Here is a 27,783-nt window from a genome sequence, read left to right as displayed (position 1 = left end):
AATTTTCTGTGATAAAAGCATGTACCGCTAGGTGGCGTTACACATAACACATTAGGCAGGAACTATGCAAAATATGCATTTTAGAGATATATAGTCTTTAATCAACATTCAGACCAAATTTCTTTAATGTTCGTTAAGTTTTTACTTTTTTTGGTCTATGGTATGGAGTCACCTTATAACGCCCAGCTTGGAATGAATACACATTTTACATACATACGTTGGCTCGAACTCGAAGGGTCCGTGAAAACGAGTTCGAGAGATCGGTAGTTCGAGCCACCTGTATGGCGGCCATCTTTGATTATATACGGAGCTATTGTAAAGTACGTTCATGTCGTGTATGACATAGTTGACCCATGTTTAATCTGGAAATGTGTTATAAATTGTCAGCAAAAATAATTTAAATATTTTTATTAAATAGTTTTATAAATGCATATTAACACTTTCATCTAAAACAAATATTCGATTATAAAACAAATGGTCGACGGGCATATTTAACTTCAAAGCACATTTGAAGTCGGAGAGTCTAAAACTATGAATGCTGAGAAAAATCAAACACACATGTACAGAATGTCTAATTTTCTGTTAATTCCTTGTTTCCGGTAGCCGACTCTGCTTATTTTCGTTGCCGGTTCCTTCACTGAGTTGGCCGACTTGCATATTTCAACTGTGGAAATGTGAAATGTGTAAGCAGTCAGCTCTATTTAAAGTAAAATATAGACATTCTTTGCTCAGATTTTGTTTGAAACATACAATTCATTAATTAAAACATTACAATGGACGAAAATCATCTAATAAGATTTGTTTGACCTGTACAGGTATTAATTTCACAACGTGCTAAAACTACGCGCACCGAATAAAGCTGTAGGCTGAACACTACTAAATGCAGCCCCTATATAATTCTATATAAACCACACTTCAAAACCAGCTCTGCAAATCTATTTCCTAATATATCAGGTCTTGGCAGCCTACCATCTTTCAAAAGCTAAATGTTAATGCAACAAAAAAATCAAAAGAAAATAGGGTGTTAACTTTTATATAAGAAAACTGTGAGCAGCTGAAAACTCACCACTGTATTTGGTAGTGATCAGCCTGTAACAATAACAATAATAGGTTAAAGGTCAGTAATTCAAATCCTTTTTTGTTTCATATAAAAAACGACAACTTCAGGACGTCTTTATGTATCTTTAAAGAACATCACTTTTTCCTACACCTATTTTTCATGAAAGTTCTATCACAAATTAACGAAAAAATGAAAAGAAAATAGGGGGTTATGTAGTTCCTAGTGAAATGCCAGTCAGTTGTGGTCTGCTACCCTAAAAATGGCGCATATTTTCTCTCGTCCGCGCAGTAAACACTTACTTCCGGTTTCGATCTGCAAAACTTGCCATGTTGGGTGTATGAACATGAAAACCGTCTCATTTCATGCAGAAAGTATTCTAGTAGTGAAAAATGGTAATTAAAGCACTCGTTCTACACTAATTTGCGCAAAAGATGGGAAAATTAGGATCTATTTATTATGCACTTCTTTCTACACCACGGAAGCACATTTTCGACCGAATTACTGACCTTATTCCTAACAGAGGTGCGAACTGATTGCATCATGAAAAGATTTTGGCACACAATTGTCTGTTCGACCTATCAGGTGTGATTTACACCATAATTATGTTCAAGGGACCCGACAGGGAGTTCGAGAGTTCCAGTTATCGGTGTTCTAGCCATCCGGAGACGAACAATATACAATATATAAGAAATAAGATCGGGTCTAGACGATGAGTTCGAGCGAACGGGGGTATTCGAGCGATCCGGGTTCGAGCCAATGAGAGTCGACTGTACTCTAAAACTGTTTCTCTGCAATCACTAGAAATCACACACATTGAAATTGGAAATAGGATAGGGATACCGTTAGCTGAAAGGGAAACTGAATGAACTTGGCGATGAATTGTTTAAATATCTCAATATCAAAGGAAACAAAAGAAATCCAAATACTAGTATTATTTTTTTTTCAAAAACTGTGGGTACAAATTTGAATAAATAACAGTATGTAAACATTTGGATACCACGTATGACTAAGTAACTCCTACGTTCGATTTAAATACTCTTGCGGTTGACTTGGTTACTCATACGTAGGAAACAGTCAATCTTATGTAGAACATAACTGACTCGTAGATATGTCTCAGCAGCTCATACGTACAACTTACTAACTCCTACTAATTCCTACGTTCAAAGTTAGAACACATACGTATGACTTATCATTAACTCCTACATACGACTTGTTTTACCTCCAATAAGAGTCTAGCATTTTCACAGGTTGAACAATTTCTGTGAAGGGTCAGTAGATTTTCATGTTGATACAGACTATAATTAAGTGGTCCATAAAACGAATCAACGAGGTTTTGTTAGTAACCTCCCACGAGAATAGGTGTGGTCAATATGATGATATGGAAATTCAGCTAACGCCTTGCCTCCAACCCACCCCATTTAATTCATAGATCCAAGTACAGTTCACTTCCGGTGTGGTCACGTAACATAGTAAAGTAAGCAGTGTTAGAGTAAATTGTCTGCAGTACACTGTGATATTGATAAATTTACAAAAAAAATCTTAATGAAGAAATTTGTGAGATTTGAAGAAACAACATCCGTTCAACGTTTTATTTTGCTTTTTCGAGACTTATTTGTAAATTATGATTAGCGGGCTCAAACGATTCTTCAGTTGTTATGTATCAAAATGCCGAGCACTAGCAAACTGACTGAAAGGCATTCTGTATACAATAATATTTTCAAATCAACCAAAATAAATTGCAAAGTTTTGCAAGATATGTCTAACCATTGAAGTTTAATTTTGAAATATCTAAATTCATAATCTGAAAGTGTAGAGCATTGGTAAATACCCAAACGAACCTTAACAAGTTTTTACCTGGTCTTTTTTTACGAAACATTGTGAATCGTTCTGTATACTGAGTGTAGTTAAATGGTAATTTTGTTCCCATTTAAAAGATTTCTTTTTCGCGTCGAGTTTTGGTTCACCAACTAATGTGAAATACACTCGATGACTGCTTCCTGGAAAGTAACCAGTACTCGCACCAAAAGAAAGGACTGTTGGAGTCACGGTCAAAATCCGCTGACAGGATTCGACCCCGCGACCTCCGGTTTACGAGACTTCTGTACAAAAATGAAAAAAGGTAAAATTTGTATCTCGATTCTACTCTATATAGTTTTGAACTAATTTGAATATAACTTAAGTAAGTCAGTTTATTCAGAGATTACTTGCAAACTGTTAAAACATTATAGCAACCTGCCGAATATGAAATCGATTATCGAAAGTGCAAAGGCTATGCCACAAACTGCAATGTACCACAATATATTCAATTTGTGACTTTCATCGTACGTCAATTCAGTCGACTAAGTTCAAGAGATACTCAGAAAACTGCGCGTGAACAAACCTGTCTCAGTATTTGTTTCTATATATTTATACAGGAATATTTTTAAAATATGGGGTACCGTGTGTAAAACTTTTCAATATTCAACGCTGCATTCTTCGTGCGTAATCGGTATCCCGACCTGTCCTATTTTTTTTTTACATGACCCTAAATGTTTTATAGTCTGAGATTTTTTAAAAACTTTAATAAAAAGTTTTAAAAAACTGCTCATTCTATTCTTCAAAAATTGTCAGTGATATTAGAAATTATTCGTATTCAATTTTTTTTTTTTTTTTTACAAAAATATATATAATTTCCGTAAAGTCTCATTGAACAAAAAAGTACAAAAAATCCTGCCTTTTTACTACCTATTTTTTCTCTTTGAGGCCCGAGAGGAATTCCTTTCTTCGAAATATAACAACTTTTTGGACAAAACATGATTATAAAATAGTATATAATGATAACGATACAAAATACCAGGAACTAATTAGAAGGCTCGTCAAAACAATGCTATGTATAACGACTTCCTGTGTACAAGTTTACAAATTATATTAAGATGTTTTTGCAACCAGATAGAACACGCAGTTTTAACACATTCATCGAAGAAGTTCCTCGCGGGCATCCGTGGTTTGTTTTTTTTTTACTAATTCTAAATATGTAAGTTGATATCGACACGATATCATTCATAATTATATTAGCCTTCCGTCCGTAAGTTTCCGTACAATCAGAATCGGCTATTTCTCGTGGTTTGGGCCGGGCCGGGCCGGGTTTTATTAATAACCTTTTATAGCTGGCATGTACAATGTGTAACCAATCCAAGAGAGGTGAAAAGAATTGAATGAAGATTCAAACTTGCACATTTTTCATGGAAATTCCATGCAATAATACATGGAAATTCCATGCAATAATACAGTTACACATGATTTCCTCCTACCAGCTTAATGTCATATATAAACACTGCATGGTCATCACACTGTTGTTAGGCCAAGACCAGTTGTTTTTGTGTTCAGTGTTTGTATCAACAATAACTAACTGACATTAATTGCAATTAAACAAAATTGTGCATACATGTAGCATAAGCTAAACTATCAAAATTTTATGTAATATCAAAATACTTTGAAATAGATCTAGCAGTGGGCAGACAACTACCATTCAGGGGATGTTAAACTTTGATTCAATTTACATTGGCCTTAAAGTCACTCTAGGTGTTTAATACAGGCTTAGTATTGTGGTTACTGGCACAACTGGGCTTAATCCTCCAAGGACTTCGGACACTATCATATGCTTTTAGCCTATATTTTGAATGCAAAATTCTCCATAAGTATTTAAACAATACCCAAATCGTTACAAGTCAATGATAAACCAATGTGTTAGTTAACTTATTACAGCAGAAACTGGTTTGTATCTGTTCCTATAAAGATGTTTTTCTTATTTTATCTAGGCCAGGATATATTTTCTTGAAAAAATAAAATGTTTAATTTCCGTAAAAATATAATGTCATCACTTTACGAAAGTTTTAAATATATGAATTCCAGTCGAAAAAATTTACAATATCAGTTTATTTAAGGAAAAAATAATATTTTAAGATTAAAATCCTATAGATAAATAAAAAAATAGAGCGATATTTTTGCAAACAACCTGTACTTGATTTATCTATACACTGTTCGTAATGTAAAGTTATTGATGCATTACATGTATGTATAGATATACATGTATAAGTGACCGGTCAGTTTTATTACAGTGGTTCAGGTAGTTAAATATTTAAGTACATGTACATGTCTGTATAGCTGTGTTATAAGTGATGGCAGATATTTGTGTGCTGTATAACATTAATACTAAGAAAAGGCAATCATCTTATCAAGCCGTAGGGTGGGTTCTTGCTTGGGATAAGTACCAGTGGCACAGATAATATTTGAGCCGCGCCATGAGAAAACCAACATAGTGCAATTGTGACCAGCATGGATCTGCGCAGTCTAGTCACGGATCTATGCTGTTCGCTAACGGTTTTTAGCTCGACTATTCGAAGAATAGTCTAGCTATTCTACTCACCCTGGCGTCGGCGTCGGCGTCACACCTTGGTTAAGTTTTTGCATGCAAGTACATACAGCCATCAATTAAAGGCATATAGCTTTGAAACTTATTTTTTCTTTTTCTAGGTCAATAACCAACCTCTCTGGGTCAAGTCCCATAACTCTGACATGTATTTTGAGCAAATTATGCCCCCTTTTGGACTTAGAAAATTTTGGTTAAAGTTTTACATGCAAGTTACTATCTCCAAAACTAATGCAGATATTGATTTGAAACTTCACATGTGTCTTCGGGGTTATAAAACTAGTTGATAGCAGCAAGTCCCATAACTCTGACTTTCATTTTGGCCAAATTATGCCCCCTTTTGGACTTAGAAAATTCTGGTTAAAGTTTTGCGTGCAAGTACATACAGCTATTTCTAAAAGGCATATAGATTTGAAACTTTTTTTCTTTTTCTAGATCAATTACCAACCTCATTGGGTCAAGACCCATAACTCTGACATGTATTTTGAGCAAATTATGCCCCTTTTAGACTTAGAAAATTTTGGTTAAAGTTTTACATGCAAGTTACTATCTCCAAAACTAATGCAGATATTGATTTGAAACTTCACATGTGTCTTCGGGTTATAAATCTAGTTGATAGCAGCAAGTCCCATAACTCTGATCTTCATTTTGGCCAAATTATGCCCCCTTTTGGACTTAGAAAATTCTGGTTAAAGTTTTGCGTGCAAGTACATACAGCTATTTCTAAAAGGCATATAGATTTGAAACTTATTTTTTCTTTTTCTAGATCAATTACCGACCTCACTGGGTCAAGTCCCATAACTCTGACATATTTTTTCAGCAAATTATGCCCCCTTTTAGACTTAGAAAATTTTGGTTAAAGTTTTACATGCAAGTTATTATCTCCAAAACTAATGCAGATATTGATTTGAAACTTCACATGTGTCTTCGGGTTAAAAACTAGTTGATAGCAGCAAGTCCCATAACTCTGACCTTCATTTTGGCCAAATTATGTCCCCTTTTGGACTTAGAAAAATTCTGGTTGAAGTTTTGCGTGCAAGTACATACAGCTATTTCTAAAAGGCATATAGATTTGAAACTTATTTTTTCTTTTTCTAGATCAATTACCAACCTCATTGGGTCAAGACCCATAACTCTGACATGTATTTTGAGCAAATTATGCCCCCTTTTAGACTTAGAAAATTTTGGTTAAAGTTTTACATGCAAGTTACTATCTCCAAAACTAATGCAGATATTGATTTGAAACTTCACATGTGTCTTCGGGGTTATAAATCTAGTTGATAGCAGCAAGTCCCATAACTGATATGCATTTTGGTCAAATTATTCCCCCTTTTGAACTTAAAACTCTTTTGATATTTAACCTTTTTGGGTAATATTTTCCTGCTTCTGGGACAATATTTCGAATAGTCGAGCTTGGCTGTCTTACGGACAGCTCTTGTTCTAATTCCAATAGACTTTGAAACCGAACAGCATGGATCCTGACCAGACTGCGCAGGCTGGTCTGGATCCATGCTGGTCACAAAACACTATGTTGGTTTTCTCATGGCACTGCTCACTTGGCTTAAACATGTAATAAAAATGTATCCGAAATCACAGTTCTTTGTGGGGCTTGCCTAAGGAAGCTGTATCGGAAAAAAGTTAAATCGGGATAAGTCTGACAACAACCCATTTAAAGATAATGTTGCCTAATCAGGGTTGAAGTTGTGAGCAAAACACATTCGAAATATGTCATTTGTAGGGCTAAAGTAGACAGCAGGTCGATGCATAAAAATTCCATTTGAAACTCGACTGGACCTTTTAGTTTGTTTTCGCGTCTAGCCGTATTTGTATATGTCATCTGCATGGAAAGCGACTTGACATATCACTTTTGTGTCATCACACTGAATGTGAAACCGTCACTGTCATGACCTGCTCTGGACCTATGCATCATAGGCATATCAATACCAAGCGTTATTTCTGTTGGATGGACTATAGTCAGGATTAGATTATCTGCTGTGCACATATTGACTCTTTTTTTGGTGTTTACACCTAGTCCGCCGCAAAGAACAATATTCAATTCAGTTTTCACAGAAGGAAGAACATGAAGTAATGAATGTGTGTGACATTTAGTTTGTGTCTAAATGAAATAAATATAAATGCACAGAAGAAGATGAAAAAAATAAAGAAATGAAAAATATATAAAAAATACAAAAAATAATAAAACCAAATGGAAAACAAATAACATCTTCATCGCTAACGGGGTGCGCGTCACGAGGAGGGCATGCAGAAGATTACCTGGTGTGTTGCTAGTATTTTACAGCCCACATTTGCCAATCTACTGCAACAAACAACCAGGATAAGCCAATGAAAATTTAACCCAACGAATAATATTCACAGTATTTGCTTCTCTCACTACTATACATGTATAATATGCCTATGTGTAAACTTTCAAACATTTGTATAGTATCTGAGTTACAAACAGATGTAAAAATATGTGACAATCAAATTATTAAACATGAATGTAAAAAGTATTGGTTACTTTACATTTAGGAACACCCTGTAGTTATATTTTTTGTTTAAAAGTACTGTTCCACCCCTTGCATCAACACAATAGTCACGGAAAATGTGTATAATTAATATCTACATATGCTGGCCAAATATAGTTTTGATGCAAGGGTGGGAACAATGTTGTATAAAGCAAAATAGCTTTTATATGTATAATAACAGGGTACGTTATTCTATTTAAAGCAAAAATCACCGTTTTATGAAACAAATATTGAAAATTTGACTTTAAGAAATAATCTCAAATATGTATTTTGATGGTGTATGTAACTAAATACTTATTTCTTAGTGGTTTATTTTTCACTCTTGGAGTAGGCAAATTCATATAGAAAGTGTCCGAAGTCCTTAAACAAAGCAATTAACAATAACTGCATCGGTAAATGTTGTACTTGATTGAATCATTGATCAATTCTGTGTAGAAAATTGTGTGAAATAGATAGACACAGTGACAGGATGCTCGTGTTAAAAATATGAGCAAGGGTGAGAAAAAATATGCATTTCTTTTGTTCACTTTTTAGCTATATTAGCTATAAATAGCTAAATTAGCTAAATTTGATACCTTCCCCAACCTGACAGGTGCTAGTAACTAAATCCTTTTTTATGTTCTATACTAGAGTCATATATGTATATACACTGTGTTCATGTTCCGCTAAATATCTTTACTACGTATAATACATAGTAAAAGAATTTAGCGGAACTTGAACAGTGTCAACAAATGAACAAAAAAATATATTCAAAATAGTCTGTAACAAGTCCAAACCTCTGATGTATGCACGGATGAATATCTGATTCAGATATCACTTCAGTTGAATGTAGGACAAAGCGTACCACTGCACAAGAGTACCAGGACGAAGTGTACCACTTCATAGGATGAAGCGTACCATAGAGTGAAAAAAAATAAACATTTGCCAACTATTGTTTTAATGAAAAAATACATGTAGATCTACTTTAATATGGAAGACATGTATTTAAGGAGGTAGGTTACCTTAATTTATGTAAGTGCGCATGTCCAACCGGAAGCTAACGTGACGATTTACGACGAAGTTTACGACAAACTAAATGTGTTTGTATATCCATTCTTCTGGAAATAAATCTTGAACTTGCCTCCGATCTTATGTTTAATGGTTTAATAATGCAGAAGTAATGAATGAATTGCCGCAGAAACGCTTCAAAACATTGTTGCCTTAAAATGAACGTCATTGACGTCATGACGTTACGTGTCAGTTACCGCGCAAAATTAATAGCTTTTATTTTGAAAGTACGTTATTCTGTGCTTTTACTTTATTTGAACTGTTTTTAAACAGCCATTATTTGCTGAAATACTTTTTATTAGTCTTTTGCTCTGAAAAATGATCAATATTTTGCTTCTTTTATGTAATTATATTGAAATGTTATGCGGAATGTAAGAAAATGGACGATGGTAACTGATGTGATTGGGAATATAGTTGGCTGAAAGGTAACTTATTACGGTCATTTACAAATAAAAAATGGACAGTTTGATTTGTTATACCTATTTCCAAGTTTCCGTTGATAATTTGTTACTTAAATACTAAAACTAAGCTCTAAATTTGTTCAAATTTCAGTATAAAATTATGGTGTCTTGAATTAAATTGATGTTACCATGGAAACGAAGCCCGTGACCTATATGTCTAATTGTAAAATTCAAAAGCGTTGACACTGGTCTATTTAAGGAACACAGCTTCGGCTTTTTATTTTCATTTCAACAATATCCATAAGAATAATAGCAGCATGCAGAACGATTTTTAATAAAAACGTCAGACGACGGGCACTGCTGTAAGTATTTTAAGCTGTGAAATTTGTTAAATTAACTGCTATTCATACGAAAATATTACTAACGTTAGAAATAAGATGTTTTAAAGCTACATTAACAAGAAAGATAATTTTATATAATATATTTTTTATAAGAAATTACGATAAAAAGTAACATATAAGCTATTTTAAACATCTCTGTTGCCATGGTTACTCTAAAATTTTAAGAAAAACATAGTACCATGTAAAGTTCTTGTTCTTTTGCTAATCATATTACTCAAATATGCCATGTTGGTCAATAACAGAATGGCACTGAAGCCGTCGAAAAACCCGTTTTCATACATAATTGTTTGAAAATGAGAGAAAATGCGTTACCATGGAAACACGAGCCCCGCGACATATACATTTTAAGCTTTTATTAGAAAGCTAATGCGCATACTAGTAAAACTATTAATTATGCAGACTTCTACGGATAACATTGAAACCAGAATACACTGAAAAGTGTTAAATATCCGTATTTTCCTTCTTCTTTCTATATAAAATACCTTAAGAGGGTCATGTACTTCAAACCTGGATAAAAATTGTACTTGAAGGGATAGAGATAAACGGAACTGAGATTGTATCAGTTAAAACATTAAATTACACGAAATACAAAAATCACTGCGGTTCAACTAATTTGAATTTACCCTGGTAACAAGGTAACCTACCTCCTTAATTAGAATAAAACAATAATTAATTTGTACCTTTGTTTAAAGATATTAATTATCCAACACAAGTATTATAATACTTTAAATTATCTTAAGAAATAATTAAAAAAAGTAAAAAAAAGTCTTTCACGAGTTCTGTCTAATACACTCGAACATTTAAAGTAATTCAAAAGCTCATAATGTACTCATGGTTATTGGGCAGGTTAATGTGTTATTAACACCTATCTGAATAGCATCCCACTGTTACTGATTTCACATTATATATTTCATATGTGGTACGCTTCGTCCTGAAATGCAAAGAAGTATAAAATACACTGAATGGCAACTGGCTGTAATCTCATGTCAGACTCAGGGCGTGAATCGGCGTTATCTTAGTAAAAACAAACATGGGCGAGCATGGAGTTACAATTTGTACCTTTAAAACTACATTGAAAATACATGTAAGCTTCTAAAACAACATTAGTTTAATACGAAATAGTCTTTAGAACAAAGTACACGTTTCTTACCATCAAAAGAAGTGTGGTCATACGGAGATAATTAATTTACCGATGCAGGGCCTCCTCTGGGTTTTTCATACTTGTCGCCAACCTTTTCGCCAATTTGAAAAAGTTGGAGCCACTTTAGAGCCATTTTTGAGCCAAAGTTCTGAGCCACTTTTATTTCTCTTAGTTGGCTGTCATAGTGTGCATAGAGAAATAAAATATTGTAAATAATTTCATTAGGAATAATAACATGTTTTGAAGGTGCATTAGTTTATTGTAGAAGTAATTTTTATTTTTATAGCTCTTTGGTCAGAATAACCAATTTTTCAGGACTCATTTATTTTCGGAAAGGAAAATTCGGATTTTTTTCTATTCTAAAAGGTCGAGTTGAACACTTGTCTAATGATTTTTAAGAAGCCATGGTAGCAAGTGATATCTTCCAGCTTCTGAACATTTCAAAGAAATTAACCAGGTCCAGGATACAAATTGAGGTCGATGTGAGGAATTACAAAATTATCTTGCAAAAACTAACAAATTAAATGTGTCTTTCGTACTAATTTAAAATTCGTCAGTCATACAACTGCATGCCACAAACATGTCGATCTTTTTTTTTTGTAAAAAATCGCAACACATAAAGTACACCGTAATCGGCGTTAATTTTGGTGAATTCTCGGCAGAGGTCAAACATACAAGCTGGCAGATGTTTTGATTACTGGTTAATCATCAATTCACACATTATTACACAATTATCTTCTCAAAGTGTCAACCAACTTCAATAGTCGAATTGTCAACACTGCCTAGACTGGTTATCGATTTTATTCACTACCAGCGTCTAGGTAAACATGTGTATCGGGAACCAATTATTGGGCCGCTTATATCACTACGGAAAAAACAAATGCCGAGGAAAAAAAAACTATGCGCCACTTATTTTCGCCAGTTCGCAAAATTTAGCGCCAAATTCTTAAAATTATCGCAAATGGCGACATTGGCGATCGACAGCGGAGGCCCTGCGATGAATAATTGCTTTCGCATGCAAAATGGCGCGTGGAGAACACGCCACTTCCGGTAAACGAGATCTCATTCAGTGGTCACATTTTTTTGGCGAGATTTGCTCTATTTGCCTTTCAAGTTGCTGATCTATTTATTTTTATAGCTCTTTACGAAATGGTATGCTAGTGCAGTGGTACGCTTTGTCCTGCATAGACTTCAGTTCATGTTTCTAACGTATTTCCTCCCTGTATGAAACAGTTTCTTCAGTCACACTTTCAGCAGGATTATTCCAGATGTTCCTAAGGTTAGCGACCTAGGACCATTTGGTCCTCTTGTTGTTTGTTGGTTCAGTGCCTTTAAAACATTCACACAGAAGTTCAAATATATCTGTAGCAGGTATTTCTAGATCTATACAGAGAGTTCTGAATTCAGCCATGCTTTACGGTTTGCCTCTTTCAGCCAATTTGCCCTACTATGTCTCGATGTTGTATATCTGCAGGTTATGATTAACAGCTTTATTGCCCCCCTCCTATTTTCTTTTGACTTGTCGTGTATATTGACAAAATTTCAGGAAGTCTGGTTTAATCAGTTTTTCATTCAGTTAAGAACGTTGCACATTTCCTTTCAGTTACCATTTGACCCTAGTATGAAGAAGAAGAAGAAGAAAAAGAAGACTGGTTTTGACCCTGATGCTGTAGAAGATGCACCGGCAGAGACTCCTGCCGAAGACACAGTTACAGAAGAGAAAGGAGGTGACACAGAACAAGTCCCAGAGAAACCAGTGGATGAAGGTATCCTTTAGTTTGAGAACTTTTTTTCAAAGTTTAGTATTATTAAAGTGCTGCAGGTTGAGGCCATTAACACGAGTATGACCGGGACTGTTAACACTTGCTGAAGAGCAGGTTTTTTAGCTCACCTGTCACAAAGTGACAAGGTGAGCTTTTGTGATCGCGCGGTGTCGTCGTGCGTCCGTAAACTTTTGCTTGTGACCACTCTAGAGGTCACATTTTTCATGGGATCTTTATGAAAGTTGGTCAGAATGTTCATCTTGATGATATCTAGGTCAAGTTTGAAACTGGGTCACGTGCCTTCAAAAACTAGGTCAGTAGGTCTAAAAATAGAAAAACCTTGTGACCTCTCTAGAGGCCATATATATCACAAGATCTTCATGAAAATTGGTCAGAATGTTCACCTTGATGATATCTAGGTCAAGTTCGAAACTGGGTTACGTGGGGTCAAAAACTAGGTCAGTAGGTCTAAAAATAGAAAAACCTTGTGACCTCTCTAGAGGCCAAATTTTTCATGAGATCTTCATGAATATTGGTCAGAATGTTCACCTTGATGATATCTAGGTCAAGTTCGAAACTGGGTCACGTGGGGTCAAACACTAGGTCAGTAGGTCTAAAAATAGAAAAACCTTGTGACCTCTCTAGAGGCCATATTTCTCAATGGATCTACATGAAAATTGGTCAGAATGTTCACCTTGATGATATCTAGGTCAAGTTCGAAACTGGGTCACGTGCGGTCTAAAACTAGGTCAGTAGGTCTAAAAATAGAAAAACCTTGTGACCTCTCTAGAGGCCAAATTTTTCATGAGATCTTCATGAATATTGGTCAGAATGTTCACCTTGATGATATCTAGGTCAAGTTCGAAACTGGGTCACGTGGGGTCAAAAACTAGGTCAGTAGGTCTAAAAATAGAAAAACCTTGTGACCTCTCTAGAGATCATATTTTTCAATGGATCTTCATGAAAATTGGTCAGAATGTTTACCTTGATGATATCTAGGTTAATTTACGAATCTGGGTCACGTGGGGTTAAAAACTAGGTCAGTAGATCTAAAAATAGGAAAACCTTGTGACCTCTCTAGAGGCCATATTTTTCATGAGATCTTCATGAATATTGGTCAGAATGTTCACCTTGATGATATCTAGGTCAGGTTTGAAACTGGGTCACTTGGGGTCAAAAACTAGGTCAGTAGATCTAAAAATAGAAAAACCTTGTGACCTCTCTAGAGGCCATATTTTTCATGAGATCTTCATATATATTGGCCAGAATGTTCACCTTGATGATATCTAGGTCAAGTTCGAAACTGGGTCACGTGGGGTCAAAAACTAGGTCAGTAGGTCTAAAAATAGAAAAACCTTGTGACCTCTCTAGAGGCCATATTTTTCATGAGATCTTCATGAATATTGGTCAGAATGTTCACCTTGATGATATCTAGGTCAAGTTTGAAACTGGGTCATGTGGGATTAAAAACTAGGTCAGTAGGTCTAAAAATAGAAAAACCTTGTGACCTCTCTAGAGGCCATATTTCTCAATGGATCTACATGAAAATTGGTCAGAATGTTCACCTTGATGATATCTAGGTTAAGTTCGAAACTGGGTCACGTGCGGTCTAAAACTAGGTCAGTAGGTCTAAAAATAGAAAAACCTTGTGACCTCTCTAGAGATCATATTTTTCAATGGATCTTCATGAAAATTGGTCAGAATGTTTACCTTGATGATATCTAGGTTAATTTACGAAACTGGGTCACGTGGGATTAAAAACTAGGTCAGTAGATCTAAAAATAGAAAAACCTTGTGACCTCTCTAGAGGCCATATTTTTCATGAGATCTTCATGAATATTGGTCAGAATGTTCACCTTGATGATATCTAGGTCAGGTTCGAAACTGGGTCACTTGGGGTCAAAAACTAGGTCAGTAGGTCTAAAAATAGAAAAACCTTGTGACCTCTCTAGAGGCCATATTTTTCATGAGATCTTCATGAATGTTGGTCAGAATGTTCACCTTGATGATATCTAGGTCAGGTTCGAAACTGGGTCACATGGGGTCAAAAACTAGGTCAGTAGGTCAAAAAATAGAAAAACCTTGTGACCTCTGTAGAGGCCATATTTCTCAATGGATCTTCATGAAAATTGTTGAGAATGTTCAGTTTGATGATCTCTAGGTCAGGTTCATAACTGGGTCATGTGCGGTCAAAAACTAGGTCAGTAGATCGAAAAATAGAAAAACCTTGTGACCTCTCTAGAGGCCATATTTTTTACAAGATCTTCATAAAAATTTGTGAGAATGTGCATCTTGATGATATCTAGGTCAAGTTTAAAAGTGGGTCACGTGCCTTCAAAAACTAGGTCATTAGGTCAAATAATAGAAAAACCTTGTGACCTCTCTAGAGGCTATATTTTTCAATGGATTTTCATGAAAATTGGTCAGAATTTTTTATCTTGATGATATCTAGGTCACGTGCTCAAAAACTAGGTCACTATGTCAAATAATAGAAATAACGACGTCATACTCAGTTCAACACTGGGTCATGTGGGGATAGGTGAGCGATTCAGGACCATCATGGTCCTCTTGTTATGCTCCAGATGTCTTGAATATACCTAGTGTCTATTAACATTACGATGATTTTCATGAAATTTCAGAATTGTCCCTGGACTTTGGTGGTTTGAAGAAAAAGAAAAAGAAGAAAAAGATGGACATGGAGGAGTTGAAAGAAGCTTTACCAGTAAGTATACCATGTGCAAATAAATATTTATGTATGTAGGGGACAACGGTCAGAAGTTGTCACGCTATCCCTAGACATCCTGTTCTATGAACTAACCTCCATTTAAGCCTACATTTTAGGGAAGAGTGCACAGGTTGCCTTACAGCTGGCCAGAAAATTGCAATTTTTGTTGGACCTAAAGAAAAGTTGCCTTACTGAAATAAATAGTCAAAATTTATATAGAAAAAAGTTCCTTCAGAATTAGAAGTACTATACAAAATCTGTAGCCTTGGATACTTTTCAGTAAATATTCCTTTTGTGACATTTTTGTACCCCCGACAACAAAGTTGTAAGGGGGGGGTATACTGGTTTCAGGTTGTCTGTCCGTCTGTCTGTCTGTCCGTCTGGTCATCTGTCCATCTGTCTGTAGACGCAATCTTGTGCGCACCATCTCTCCTTATCCCCTTGACAGAATTTAATGAAACTTCACACAAGTGATCAGTACCAACAGTAGTTGTGCATGGGGCATGTTAGGTTCTTTAAGAAAAAAAATTTGCAGAGTTATGGGACTTTGTTTTTTTGTTACTATACTATATACATAGACACAATCTTGTGCGCACCATATCTCCTCATCCCCTTGACACAATTTAATGAAACTTCACACAAGTGATCAGTACCAACAGTAGTTGTGCATGGGGCATGTTAGGTTCTTTTAGAAAAAAAATTTGCAGAGTTATGGGACTTTGTTTTTTTGTTACTATACTATATACATAGACACAATCTTGTACGCACCATCTCTCCTCATCCCCTTGACACAATTTAATGAAACTTCACACAACTAATCAGTAACAACAGTAGTTGTGCATGGGGCATGTTAGGTTCTTTCAGCGACAAAAATTGCAGAGTTATGGGACTTTGTTTCTTGTTAACATACTATGTACATACAGCCTGCATATGCAATCTTGTGCGTGCCTAATCTACCAAACCCTTGCACACAATTTAATGAAACTTCACACAAGTGATCAGTACCAACCCTAGTTGTGCATGGTGCATGTTACATTCTTTTAGATAAATATTCTGCATAGTTATGGGACTTTGTTTTTTGTTACTATACTGTATACATACAGTCCACATAATTATGCAGTCTTGTGTGTGTCAAATTCAGTGTACTGTGTCAGTGCATGCGGGGGGTACATTCATCACCTTTAGTGATAGCTCTAGTTTATCATGGGAAACAAGTCAGCCAGTTTTTGAAATGCATGACAATTGATGTATCAAATCCATTTAGGGACATTAAAGATTTGTCGGAGTGAGATCTGCTCTAACCCTTACCCTGCTAAATTTCTATAATGATCTTGTCCATCTTTAAATTTGGACTACCATTTACTGCTAAAAGGGGCATTTATCAAAAAGATACTGACTGAATGGCGAACAGTGCATATCATGATCAGACTGCATGGATGTGCAGGCTGATCATGATCTACACTGGTCACAAAGGCATAATAAATAGTGTCCAGCATGATAAGGGCTAAAACTGCCAGACCTTTCAGGCGGCTCGCAGCTTGCAGTCTGTAGACTGTAGTACTGTCTCAAAAGGTCGGTGGTAGAGTATTCGCTTTGAGCATGGAATGTCGGGGATTTGCTCCCAAGGTGCGTCATACGAAAGGGAGAAATAAGGGTGCTGGTAGCTCCTTTGCCTGGTGCACGCTATTTAAAGGCATAGGTCTGGAGGCAAAATAAGCTAATGTAAGTATCAGTAAAGTCTGTTGCTGGATAATATACCATGTTGGTAGCACAAGAGCTGTTTAGCCTACCCATGTTGTTTGTTGATCATATAATAATAAAACAAGTTTACCATTACCTTGTGAGAATCATAGAAGACCATTGCCAGGTTGCTAAAGTTTAGTTTGTTACGACATTTATAGACAGACGGTACAGACGAGGTAGTGGAGGATGGGGGAGGGGCACCCGATATAGGTGTAACAGACGCTGATCTGTCTCTACCAATGAAGAAGAAGAAAAAGAAAAAAGTCGATTTTGATGAATTTAAACCAGAACCAGATGGTGGGGAAGAAAGTTGTGAGTACTAATGTAATTGTGTTTAAGCTTACTCTTCACATGTTCAGATTTCTCCTCTGACCATACTTGTTACGTTATAACTCGATAAATAAATTTTGACAGGATTTATAGAATTCATTCCGAAACCATTATTAAATTATCACTCTGGCCAAATGAAGTGGCTGTAGAGAAGAAAACCCTCTCTTTACTGCAACTGATAAAAGATTTGCCATCAAAACATGAAGAAGTGTTGATTTTGGTGTCTTGTTTTACTCCATTTCCTTTAATTCTTTTGGGGCCTCCGTGGCCGAGTGGTTAGAGTCGTTGACTTCAAACCATTTGCCCCTCATCGATGTGGGTTCGAAACCTCATTTGGGGCGTAGAATTCTTCACGTGAGGAAGCCATCCAGCTGGCTTACGGAAGGTTGGTGGTTCTACCCAGGTGCCCACTCGTGATGAAATATGCACGGAGGGGCACCTGGGGTCTTCCTCCACCATTAAAAGCTGGAAAGTCGCCATATGACCTAAGATTGTGTCGGTGCGACAATAAACCCAACAAAATAAATAAATAAATAAATTTAATTCTTTTAACAAAATAGGGCATTTGGTATGCCTGGTTTTACTAGTTGAATTCTAACTTGAGGGTTTGCCTTTGTAGATTCACTGGTAAGACTGAACATTGTTTAAATAAAGTCTGTAAGAAGATCCTTTGGAAGCATAGAAAGCTACTAAGAAAAGTAATAGCAGGCTCAGTTTGATTGAGTCTGTTCATGACAGGTAATGGAAAGTGCAACACCCCCCATGCACTCTAGCACCGGCTTTAGTGGAATTGTGTTACATTGATTACTGAATTCACTTCATGATCCAAAAGAACCTGAAAATATACAACACTGAATCCAAGTAGGGGGAAACTTTTTTATGGGACTAATAGATTGCTTCTGTGATAGTTCATAATATCCTATGAAGAAGAGCCTTTATAAGCATAGAATGCACCCAGGAAAAGTAATATCAGAGTCCATTTGAGCCACGCCATGAGAAAACCAAAATAGTGCGTTTGAACCAGCATGGATCCAGACCAGTCTGCGCATCCGCGTAGTCTGGTCAGGATCCATGCTGTTCGCTTTCAAAGCCTATTGAAAGTAGAGAAACTATTAACGAATAGCGTGGATCCTGACCAGACTGCGCGGATGCGCAGGCTGGTCTGGATCCATGCTGGTCGCAAACGCTCTATGTTGGTTTTCTCATAAGTGTGGCTCATTTGATTGAGTCTGTCCAAATGTTTAAGACATTTCTGACTCAAGATTAGTATCATTTGCTGCTGTTATTTTTTTCCAAATTAACAGGATATAAGTTTTAAAAAGAGAATAATATGCGCAGTGTAAAACTTGAAAGTGAAGGAGGGTAAATTACTATGATTTATTTTCTCTCTAAATTTGATAGATGATGCAACTGATGGTGATAAGAAATCAGGAAGTGCAAAGGGCAAGGCTTGGGTAGGATCCGACAGAGATTATTCATATGACGAGGTAGATTTTCTCTTCTAGTACTGAATATTTATGGTGAAATAATTCTCGAGAAAAATTGACTCATTGTTGACTTGTACATTATATTTTCTTTTCTAGTATTGAATAGGATTGGTCAAATAATTTTTTAGAAAAAACGGATATTGTTGACTTGTACACTCAAATGGGGAAGAAAAAGTGTTAAAACAATGCTGGATTCTCACTCTGTGTTCATAATTTATCATACTGTAAAATATTCAGATGTTAGTTGATGTAAAAAAAAATGATCCACTTTGACAGTCCAGCACTGTAAATAGTTACATGACTAATCCTTGCTAGATTTACAAGAACAACTGAAGTTGAAATTTTAAAACAAATTTGGCAAATTTTATTGCCCTTTCCTTAGGTGAAACATTCACAGGCCCCTTTTTAATGCAGGGCATGTCAGTAAAAATTTGTTTAACACTTCCTGATAATTAAAATTGTCAATTCTCCTATCTAACAGTTGCTCACTAGAGTGTTTGACATTATACGAGAAAAGAATCCAGAAATGGTAACGGGAGAGAAGAAGAAGATTGTTATGAGACCTCCTCAAGTCCTCAGAGCAGGTGCTAGAAGAACCTCATTTGCAAATTTTGCTGAAATTAGTAGAATGTAAGTCCATTTCTGCATATCTGTGGGTGTAAAAATTTCAAAAGGGAATTTGTAATTTATAGATGTACATAGGAATTACATATTCTTGCTCACTGTTTGAACATGAGTTGTGTGTTGAAGATATTTTGTAAATGGCTCATGTGCACTGAGGTATACATTTCTTGCAGTGAAAGCCACAGCACTCTGTCTGGGAACAGGATTGCTGAGACTGCTGAATTTCATTTTGAGTCAAATCTTCCAGAAACTCGAAAATTAGGTTTTTTTTGCTGGTATTTGCTGTTAAGTGGAGTTTGCATGAATGTTGAACTTGTAACAGTTCCATAATGTAAGATAGACAGAGAATATAGCTCCTTCCAAAATCTTGTTCACATGTGAGGATCTTTGTTAAAATGGTAATATTCAAGGAACATGTCCACTTCAATGGTGTTCCCAAAAACAGTAGTAAAATTTATATAGGATTTGCCTCCCTTTAGTCATTTACCATAGAACAACTTCTGTTCATTTAATTTCATCATGATAGAAAACTATATCCCTGTCTTGTCATAATGACTTCCAGTAATTTGTTATATGTATGCTAAGGTATTTTATATTCTCATTTTAGGTTGCACAGGCAGTCAAAACACGTATTAGCATTTTTATTAGCTGAATTGGGTACCAGGTATGTGTTTGGTTTTAAAATTACTTTGTTAATGACAATTTTCTAGATTTTATTCAATGTCTGATGATGCAGTAGTTAGTGAAAGATGAGTGTCTTTAACACTTATCATGCTGGACACAACTGATTCTGCCTTTGCGACCTGTGTAGATCATAATCTGCACTGTTCGCCATTCAGTCAGTATCATTTGGTAAGCACCCCTTTTAACAGTTAATGGTACTGTCCAAATTGAAAAATTGAAAGATGGACAAGTTCATTATAAGAATTCAGCAGGGTAAGGGGTTAATATTTCTTGTGTTTAAGCTAGTAAATGCAGGTTGCTTATACCTGTCAAAAGGGGACAATATTTAATAGTACAACTTATATTTTCATGACCCCCACCCACATGCCTTTGAACAGTAGGTATATTGTTTTTGCAAATAACTAATATAGCTTTGGTGTTGTCCATCTGATTTTCCTTGCATCCCATCTTACCATCTATAAGGTATTTCTTCGCAAATGTCAAGGGTCACCCTACACCAAGTTCTCCAACCCCTGTCAGGGAGAAGCGGTACTAGCCTGTTAGTTTGGTGCGAGACACTCAATAGCCTCTCAGAGTCAGAAATTACCGTTGCCTTGACAAGGATTGAAACTTCAAACCTCTGCATTGACTAGTCAAGCATGTTACCACTAGACCACTGTTTTGTTGATAAATTTAAATGCATGTTAGACAAACAGCTATGACAAACTCCATGGAAAACCTCATTTTAAGAAGTTTAATGTCCTCTTTGGATATGTGTAAATTTGTCTCTGTATAACTATGTTTGTAAATGGAAAAACAATATTTTAAAACACAGTTACCTTTCTAAAAGTACTCTTCTATTTGAAAGTGCATGAACCTTTTAAATTGATTGACTGCATTAAATACTGTATATGATACTGTTTTATTTTTGCAGTGGTTCAGTAGACGGAAACAATCAGCTAATTATTAGAGGCAGATTTAACCAAAAACAAATAGAAAATGTTTTAAGAAGATATATTAGTAAGTATGCTTTCTTTGTATTGTAACCTCACTGGAACTAATGGCTTACAGGTACCATAAATGTTCCCCATTACATGACAATACGTTGCATACACAGCTACCTCTAGCTAGCTCTAAGGTCAAGGTCACACTTGGGATCAAAGGTTTATTGCATTATCTGGTCCATTGTCATTCATCAAGGGATTTGAGCATATATTTGCAGCAATGATCACCTTTACATAGCTATGGATTATGCTCAGCATGACCATCTCTAGCTCAAGGTCAAAGGTTAAATTAATGGTACCCATTAATGTGCCCCTTTCTTAACTCTGTCCTTTACTTTAAAAGTATATAGATCATACTGCTAACATTGTTGATTATACAAACCATATTTGGACTTCGAATCAGTGATAAATATTCCCTGTTTAAGGTGTATCATGTTTGTGGAATGCATGTTTTGTTAGCTCACCTGTCACATAGTGACAAGGTGAGCTTTTGTGATCACCCTTCGTCCGTCGTCAGTCCGTCTCGTGCGTCCCTGCGTGCGTCCGTCAACAATTTCTTGTCTGCACGATAGTGGTTTCATTTATGATTTTATTTTAACCAAACTTGCACACAACTTGTATCACCATAAGATCTCGTTTCCTTTCTTGAACTGGCCAGATCCCATTACAGGTTCCAGAGTTATGGCCCCTGAAAGGGCCAAAATTAGCTATTTTGACCTTGTCTGCACAACAGTAGCTTTATTTATAATTTGAATTTTACTAAACTGGCCCACAACTTGTATCGCCATAAAATCTCGGTTACTTTCTTGAACTGGTCAGATTTACATTTCGTTGAGTTCCAAAGACCTTCTGTAAATTTTGACCTGCCAATCTTCATTATTTAGTGTCTTGCAGAAGTCTATGCACTGGCTATGAAAAAAATTGCCAACTCACTTTCCCTTAGTAATGGACCTTTAAACAATTGTTTTATTTTTTACAGATTTATGAAATAATTCTTTAGTTTAAGAGCAACATAAATGCGATCATAATGTGAATGTAAGTTGCTTTTATGAAAAGTCTGTTATATGCCCTAAATAAAATAATTTAGTATATGCATATCTACGGAAACATTTTATGGCCACGTCACAAGTCCCCACGTCACTAACTATGTACACAGCATGCTTGTTAAAAACATTCACTAGCCTCTTCTAACAATTATCACAGTGTTTCCCAAATGATTATTATTATCTCTTTAATAACGAAGACAATTTTTGCTCCCCATGTTGAGAATGTGAAATACAACATGGATCTAAAAGGATTCCATACTTACCAGAAAAGAACTGTGGTAGCATGAGGAGCACGAGGCATCGAACACTCATTGAGAATGCCATCGTCAAAGTTAGCACGAGCCCTCCTAATGCGCAAAGAGGGAACGCAGTTTCAGGCGGCATCTCCATCTGGTAGACGAGTATTAAAAACGAGATCATTGTCAATGTAATGCCTCCCAGAAAACCTAAAAGCAAAGCATTATCTAAAGAATTTTGATATGAAACTGAAGTTAAATCACCATTAATGTCATTTACAGCAAACATAACATAAAAGGCAAGGCAATATCTGCAGCATGAGATACGATATCATGGTAAATACAATACCGCCTAGAAGACCTTAAAGGTGGTCAATCACATTTAAACAACATTTAATGACATTTTTTACTTTTTGTATATTCTGGTAGAGAATTATTTAAGGAACAAAAAGACCGATTACATAGAGTTAGATTCCTATTTGAAATGTATATTTTATTATTTTTATAAAATTTTGTAATTACTCCCCTTTAATATGAAAGTGTATAAAAAGCTGGGTATTTCTTTTTAATTCGATACAATGTCTAGTTTTACATTTGCATTTGATAGACATATCAACTATTGAACAATCTGAACCAAAATGCAAGTTTAAAAGCTGTGTGAAGCTTCTGAATTCATTTATTTCCAATCTATCTTGGTTGCGCAACCAAGATAGGCAAAGGGAGGTAATAATAATTTTTCAAATTTGCGTTTCTAATGAATTCCATCTAAATACATAATTTTTAATGCAAATATTTTACAAATATATATTACAACATGTCTAATATTTATACATTTCCTTAAGCAAAGTATGTTTATCAAATTTATACTTATGATAAAATAACTCTATCTTGGTTGGGCAACCAGGATAGGAAAATTAGATTCAGTATTAGATTTATTATCACAGTATAGACAACCTTACTTGCACTAAAGTGCTGTTGAAACGATAAACAATCGCTCAGTGCAAATTAATATCCATTTCATTTTCAAAAGACATCGTCTTTTAGATGTTCAAAAATGAAAGTGAAGAACAATAAAAAGAAGTCCTTTTGATGTGACTTATGTTACCTAAAAACTCCCTGAATGTAGGACTTGTCCAACATGATGGCCGTTTTTTGCGTCTGTTTATGTCATACACACAGCACGGACAGAATGTCTGGCAAAGTTTATCCTTCATAATTGTCATGAAAGTTGTGGTACACTCATCAAACCTGGAAGACAAAGCAAATAGGTGTTAGGACCAGAGGGCGTTACTTGTGTCCTTTTACATTAAATTGAAAGTTTACCAAAGTCTGGTTTTGAAATCTGTTTTAGCTTATGCATACTTTATTTTAGGTCGATTGTCTAACAAGGGAGCTACTCACTGCCACTGGTACCATTCTTCAAGTATATGGAATGACGCGGCCGGGGATCGAACCCAAACCTCAAACACTCGACGCTTTATGTGAATAAAATTGTGAAATATTTAGAATTGATAAATATTTGTTTTGTTTGAAATATTAGCAAGCATGGAAAATACGAAATTAATATAAACATTGATAATAATGAGATATATGGATGGGTGTTGTGAATATCTTAGTGCATTTTGTTGAAACGCCTTTCTTTTCCTTGAAAAAAAATATTTAAAAGCTAAAGTCCAATGTAAGGAGTGGAAATAACACTTTTTGCTCAATTTCTTGTTGTATTAAAACTTTCGAAATTCCCACTTGCACCAGAACAGAAAGAAAATGCCTCTGTACATGTTACACCTTACCCCTAGGTATTCTATAAGAACCATGGTCATGAACGGGAAAATATACTAACACGGGTGGTAAACGCGCAATCCAATTCCCACTGGGAATACGCTAAAAATGGGTTGCGCGACTTCCGGTGCTGGTGTTGCGCATCAATATATACAAAATCGAGGTAGGTGAGTTTTTGTTTTTGTAAATAATGACACATTTACGAGTGTTTTCGAAAAAAGCAAAATGCTATTCGACACAAAAATGAATAAAGATCATATGTGTGAAATACCAACTTATTAATTTAAGAATCAGCTCTGTTATCACGAAAACTCTGCTGGCTCGAACTGTCAAAAAAGCATGAAATCATGAAAAATGCCAATTTTCTAACTCTTGTGCCTTCTTTCTGGAAATGTGACGCTTCTAATGATCAAACACGTGTAAAACAGTCATGAATATTACATACACTTGAATGAAATGTTGCTTTTGGGGGAAAGACTGGCAAAAAAAATAATCGGGAATGGGGTTGCGCCCCGGGAATGGAGTTGCGTGTATACATTATATACATTATGATGTATACGAGAAACTCCTTTCCCGGTGCGCAACCCCATTCCCGATTTTGTTTTGTCAATTATGTCCCCGTAAGCAGGATTTGAAGCAAATAATTTTGATATTCGTTACTTTATAACAGTTGAGTTATCATAAAAGGCATCAAATGTCCTCAGATTAGGCATATATATGAGGTCAGAAACGTCCATCTTTGTTGATTTCATACTTTTTTCACGCTTCTTGTCCTCTGAGTTTTTGTGATAATAGAGCCGAATCATAATTTACAAACCAGATATTTTACACATATGATGTATTATCATATTTGTGTCGAATAGCATTTTGCTTTTTTTCAAGAAAATTCATTCTTGTCTCATACTAAGCAAAATCATAACTTCACATACCTCAATTTCGTCTTTTTTTACGCGCAACACCAGCACCGGACGTTGCGCAACCCATTTTAGGCGTATTACCAGCGGGAATTGGACTGCGCGTTTACCACCCGTGACTAACCAGGTTTCAATCGTAAATTTCTCAACTTAAACGCACAGTTCGGTGAATGGGTACCTAGTATATTGAACAAGCGATATTTTATCTTCCATCGTGCACCAGTTTCCATATTGCTGAGATTATCAACATATTTTATGCTTTCGTCAACGTTACAGAAAAAACTTGGTTGATCTTCCCTAATGAACATCCAGAGGTCACGGCAGTGTGCACATGTTTGGGGAATTGTAAACAAACAAAAACAGAATTTAAAAAAATCACATTTTTACAATAAAACTCGAAATGATCAATGAAATTCATCCTGTATATGATCTTTAATTTGAACTCGTACATTGGTCTGCATCTGTTCTGTTTATTTTATTCATTTTGCACATTTATGCTGCATTTTCACATTTAGCGAACACGTGTAGTAAAATGACGATTGACATACATTTTCACATTAGCCAATCAGAATAGTTTTGTAATCTAGAACGGAACTTCAAGCAAGTTTTTTGTGAAACGTTGAAATAACTATAAACTACGCGTTGTTTTTCTAAGATAAAATGTATTGAAGATATGTGACCGGTACACAATGGAAGATAAATTACCACTTGTTTGATATCCATAGTACACATTTACGGAACGGCGTGTTTTAGGTATGAAATGCGCGATTGAAAAGGGTTAGTATATTTTTCCCTTCATGATCATGGTTCTTATAGAATACCTAGGGGCAGGGTATAACATGTACTGAGGCATTTTCTTTCTGGTCTGGCCCCAGTGGAAATTCCCAGACTAACATGAAAACAACGCGCTTTAAGAAAGTAAACTCTGAGACAAAACTTTGCACAGTATACATTCCTATAGCGTTATGGATTTTCGCGCACATTACAGGAATAAACTGCCCACCAAGCTTTTGATAAGTTGCATATAAGACAACCAATTGGGTCATTTTCATGTAAGAAAAGAGAAATTTAATACATGGAAAACTATGTTATCTGAATCAAGCAGCCCAAGCCTTGGCCAAGAGCTATGACGTCATTGCAGTGGGAAGTGAAAGTAGCGTGTTTTAAAACGAAATATGGTAGTATATCAAAACATGTACTGTAGAGGTAAATTCATATTTTATCACTTTTAGCTAAATAGGAAGGTATTCTTATTCATACAGTGTTAAGCCATACATGTATACAGCGTGTACTATATTTAACTTACGCTAGTACTGTCAAAACAAATAAACTTGTTAATTTTATGCTATACTGTATGTAGCATTTGTTCATGTTTTCAAATATGAAATTTAGGTCTAGTATACCTTTAAGTGCAACACAACTTAATATGCCCTACTGGTTGGCGACCCAGATTCGGACAATTTTACACCCTTTTCAGCTGTCATATTTTCATTTTTAGTGCAAGCTCCATGAAATGTTACCTGAATCAAGTTCAGTTCTTCGGTGACGCAAAACGCCAATTTGTTTGTATATAAAAATAAACTGAACACGTCACTGAGGCCCGAAAGAGGGTACGTAAATCTAACTCTTTTAGCTTGTTGCCGGACCCAGAAATTGGACAGTAGGAAAACGCTAATTATCATCATTTTTGTCTCGCAGAATCACGTTTAGGTCGGTGTTAATGATAAAAAGACATGTTTACCTTGTTTACATTCAACTATTAATGTTTGATATAAGGCTGTCAAAAGTTTAAAATATCCGGCTGGCCTATATACGACACAAAATTCAAGGTAAAACAATTTGGTTTAAACGCATTGAACTCGTGTTATTATCGGGAAAACCTTGACACTTGTTTTAAAACACGCAATTTTCTCGTCTGCATTTAGCAGTTTGTAGATGAGTACCCCTTGAATAATGTTGGGGCCTCAAAACAAGTAGGCGCATGCGCACTGAAAGCACATACAGCTTCCCCCAGCGAGAGCTGTCACAACATTTCGTGAACAAATGTAAATATTCAAATTTTGTAAGTTTTACTTACCGATTTGCAATTATTGCAGATGATGTTGCACATAATGCAATCGTCTTTGTACTTGTCAACAAATGATCAAATATAACACAAAAATAAGCGTTTACGCGACTGTCCGATTTCCTGGGTCGTCCGAAATTCTGGGTCGCCAACCAGTATCATCTTCATGAAAAAGATATTGAAACTAACCATGATGTTTTCGGTGGTAACCCTATCAGCTCCCTCAGTGCGTTTTCCTTTGCTCTTGAGAGGCGGGCCAACAGCTTCTTTATTCTAATAGCTTCTAAAATCTTTTCAATATACTGCCACATATTGAGTCAACCTCTTCCAAATTATTTATTTATACTGTGTAAAATTCATAAGTAACAGGTGATGATGTCAGCAACTTTATATGACGTCATAAAACATTCTACATTATGAC

General features: G+C 35.6%; 2 protein-coding genes across 2 annotated transcripts; one reads left to right on the top strand and one right to left on the bottom strand.

The window, feature by feature from the left end:
• Positions 1-12,562: 12,562 nt before the first annotated feature.
• On the top strand, positions 12,563-21,371 carry LOC128546014 (eukaryotic translation initiation factor 2 subunit 2-like). The gene is made up of 7 exons (XM_053545553.1): positions 12,563-12,749; positions 15,386-15,468; positions 17,373-17,526; positions 18,946-19,031; positions 19,513-19,661; positions 20,263-20,319; positions 21,253-21,371. Exons 1-7 carry the CDS (start codon positions 12,605-12,607, stop codon positions 21,362-21,364), a joined length of 786 nt encoding a protein of 261 aa, XP_053401528.1. The 5' UTR covers positions 12,563-12,604; the 3' UTR covers positions 21,365-21,371.
• A 1,174-nt stretch (positions 21,372-22,545) lies between these two features.
• On the bottom strand, positions 22,546-27,730 carry LOC128546122 (uncharacterized). Its single transcript, XM_053546746.1, has 3 exons — positions 27,552-27,730; positions 23,710-23,852; positions 22,546-22,814 (listed from the first exon to the last, which is right to left on the bottom strand). The coding sequence occupies exons 1-3, from the start codon at positions 27,671-27,673 to the stop codon at positions 22,546-22,548; spliced, it is 534 nt and encodes a 177-aa protein (XP_053402721.1). The 5' UTR covers positions 27,674-27,730.
• Between the last annotated feature and the right edge of the window lie 53 nt (positions 27,731-27,783).

The sequence above is a fragment of the Mercenaria mercenaria genome, chromosome 6, assembly GCF_021730395.1.
Source record: "Mercenaria mercenaria strain notata chromosome 6, MADL_Memer_1, whole genome shotgun sequence".
Lineage (NCBI taxonomy): Eukaryota > Metazoa > Mollusca > Bivalvia > Venerida > Veneridae > Mercenaria > Mercenaria mercenaria.
This window is presented reverse-complemented; position numbering and strand designations above follow the sequence as displayed.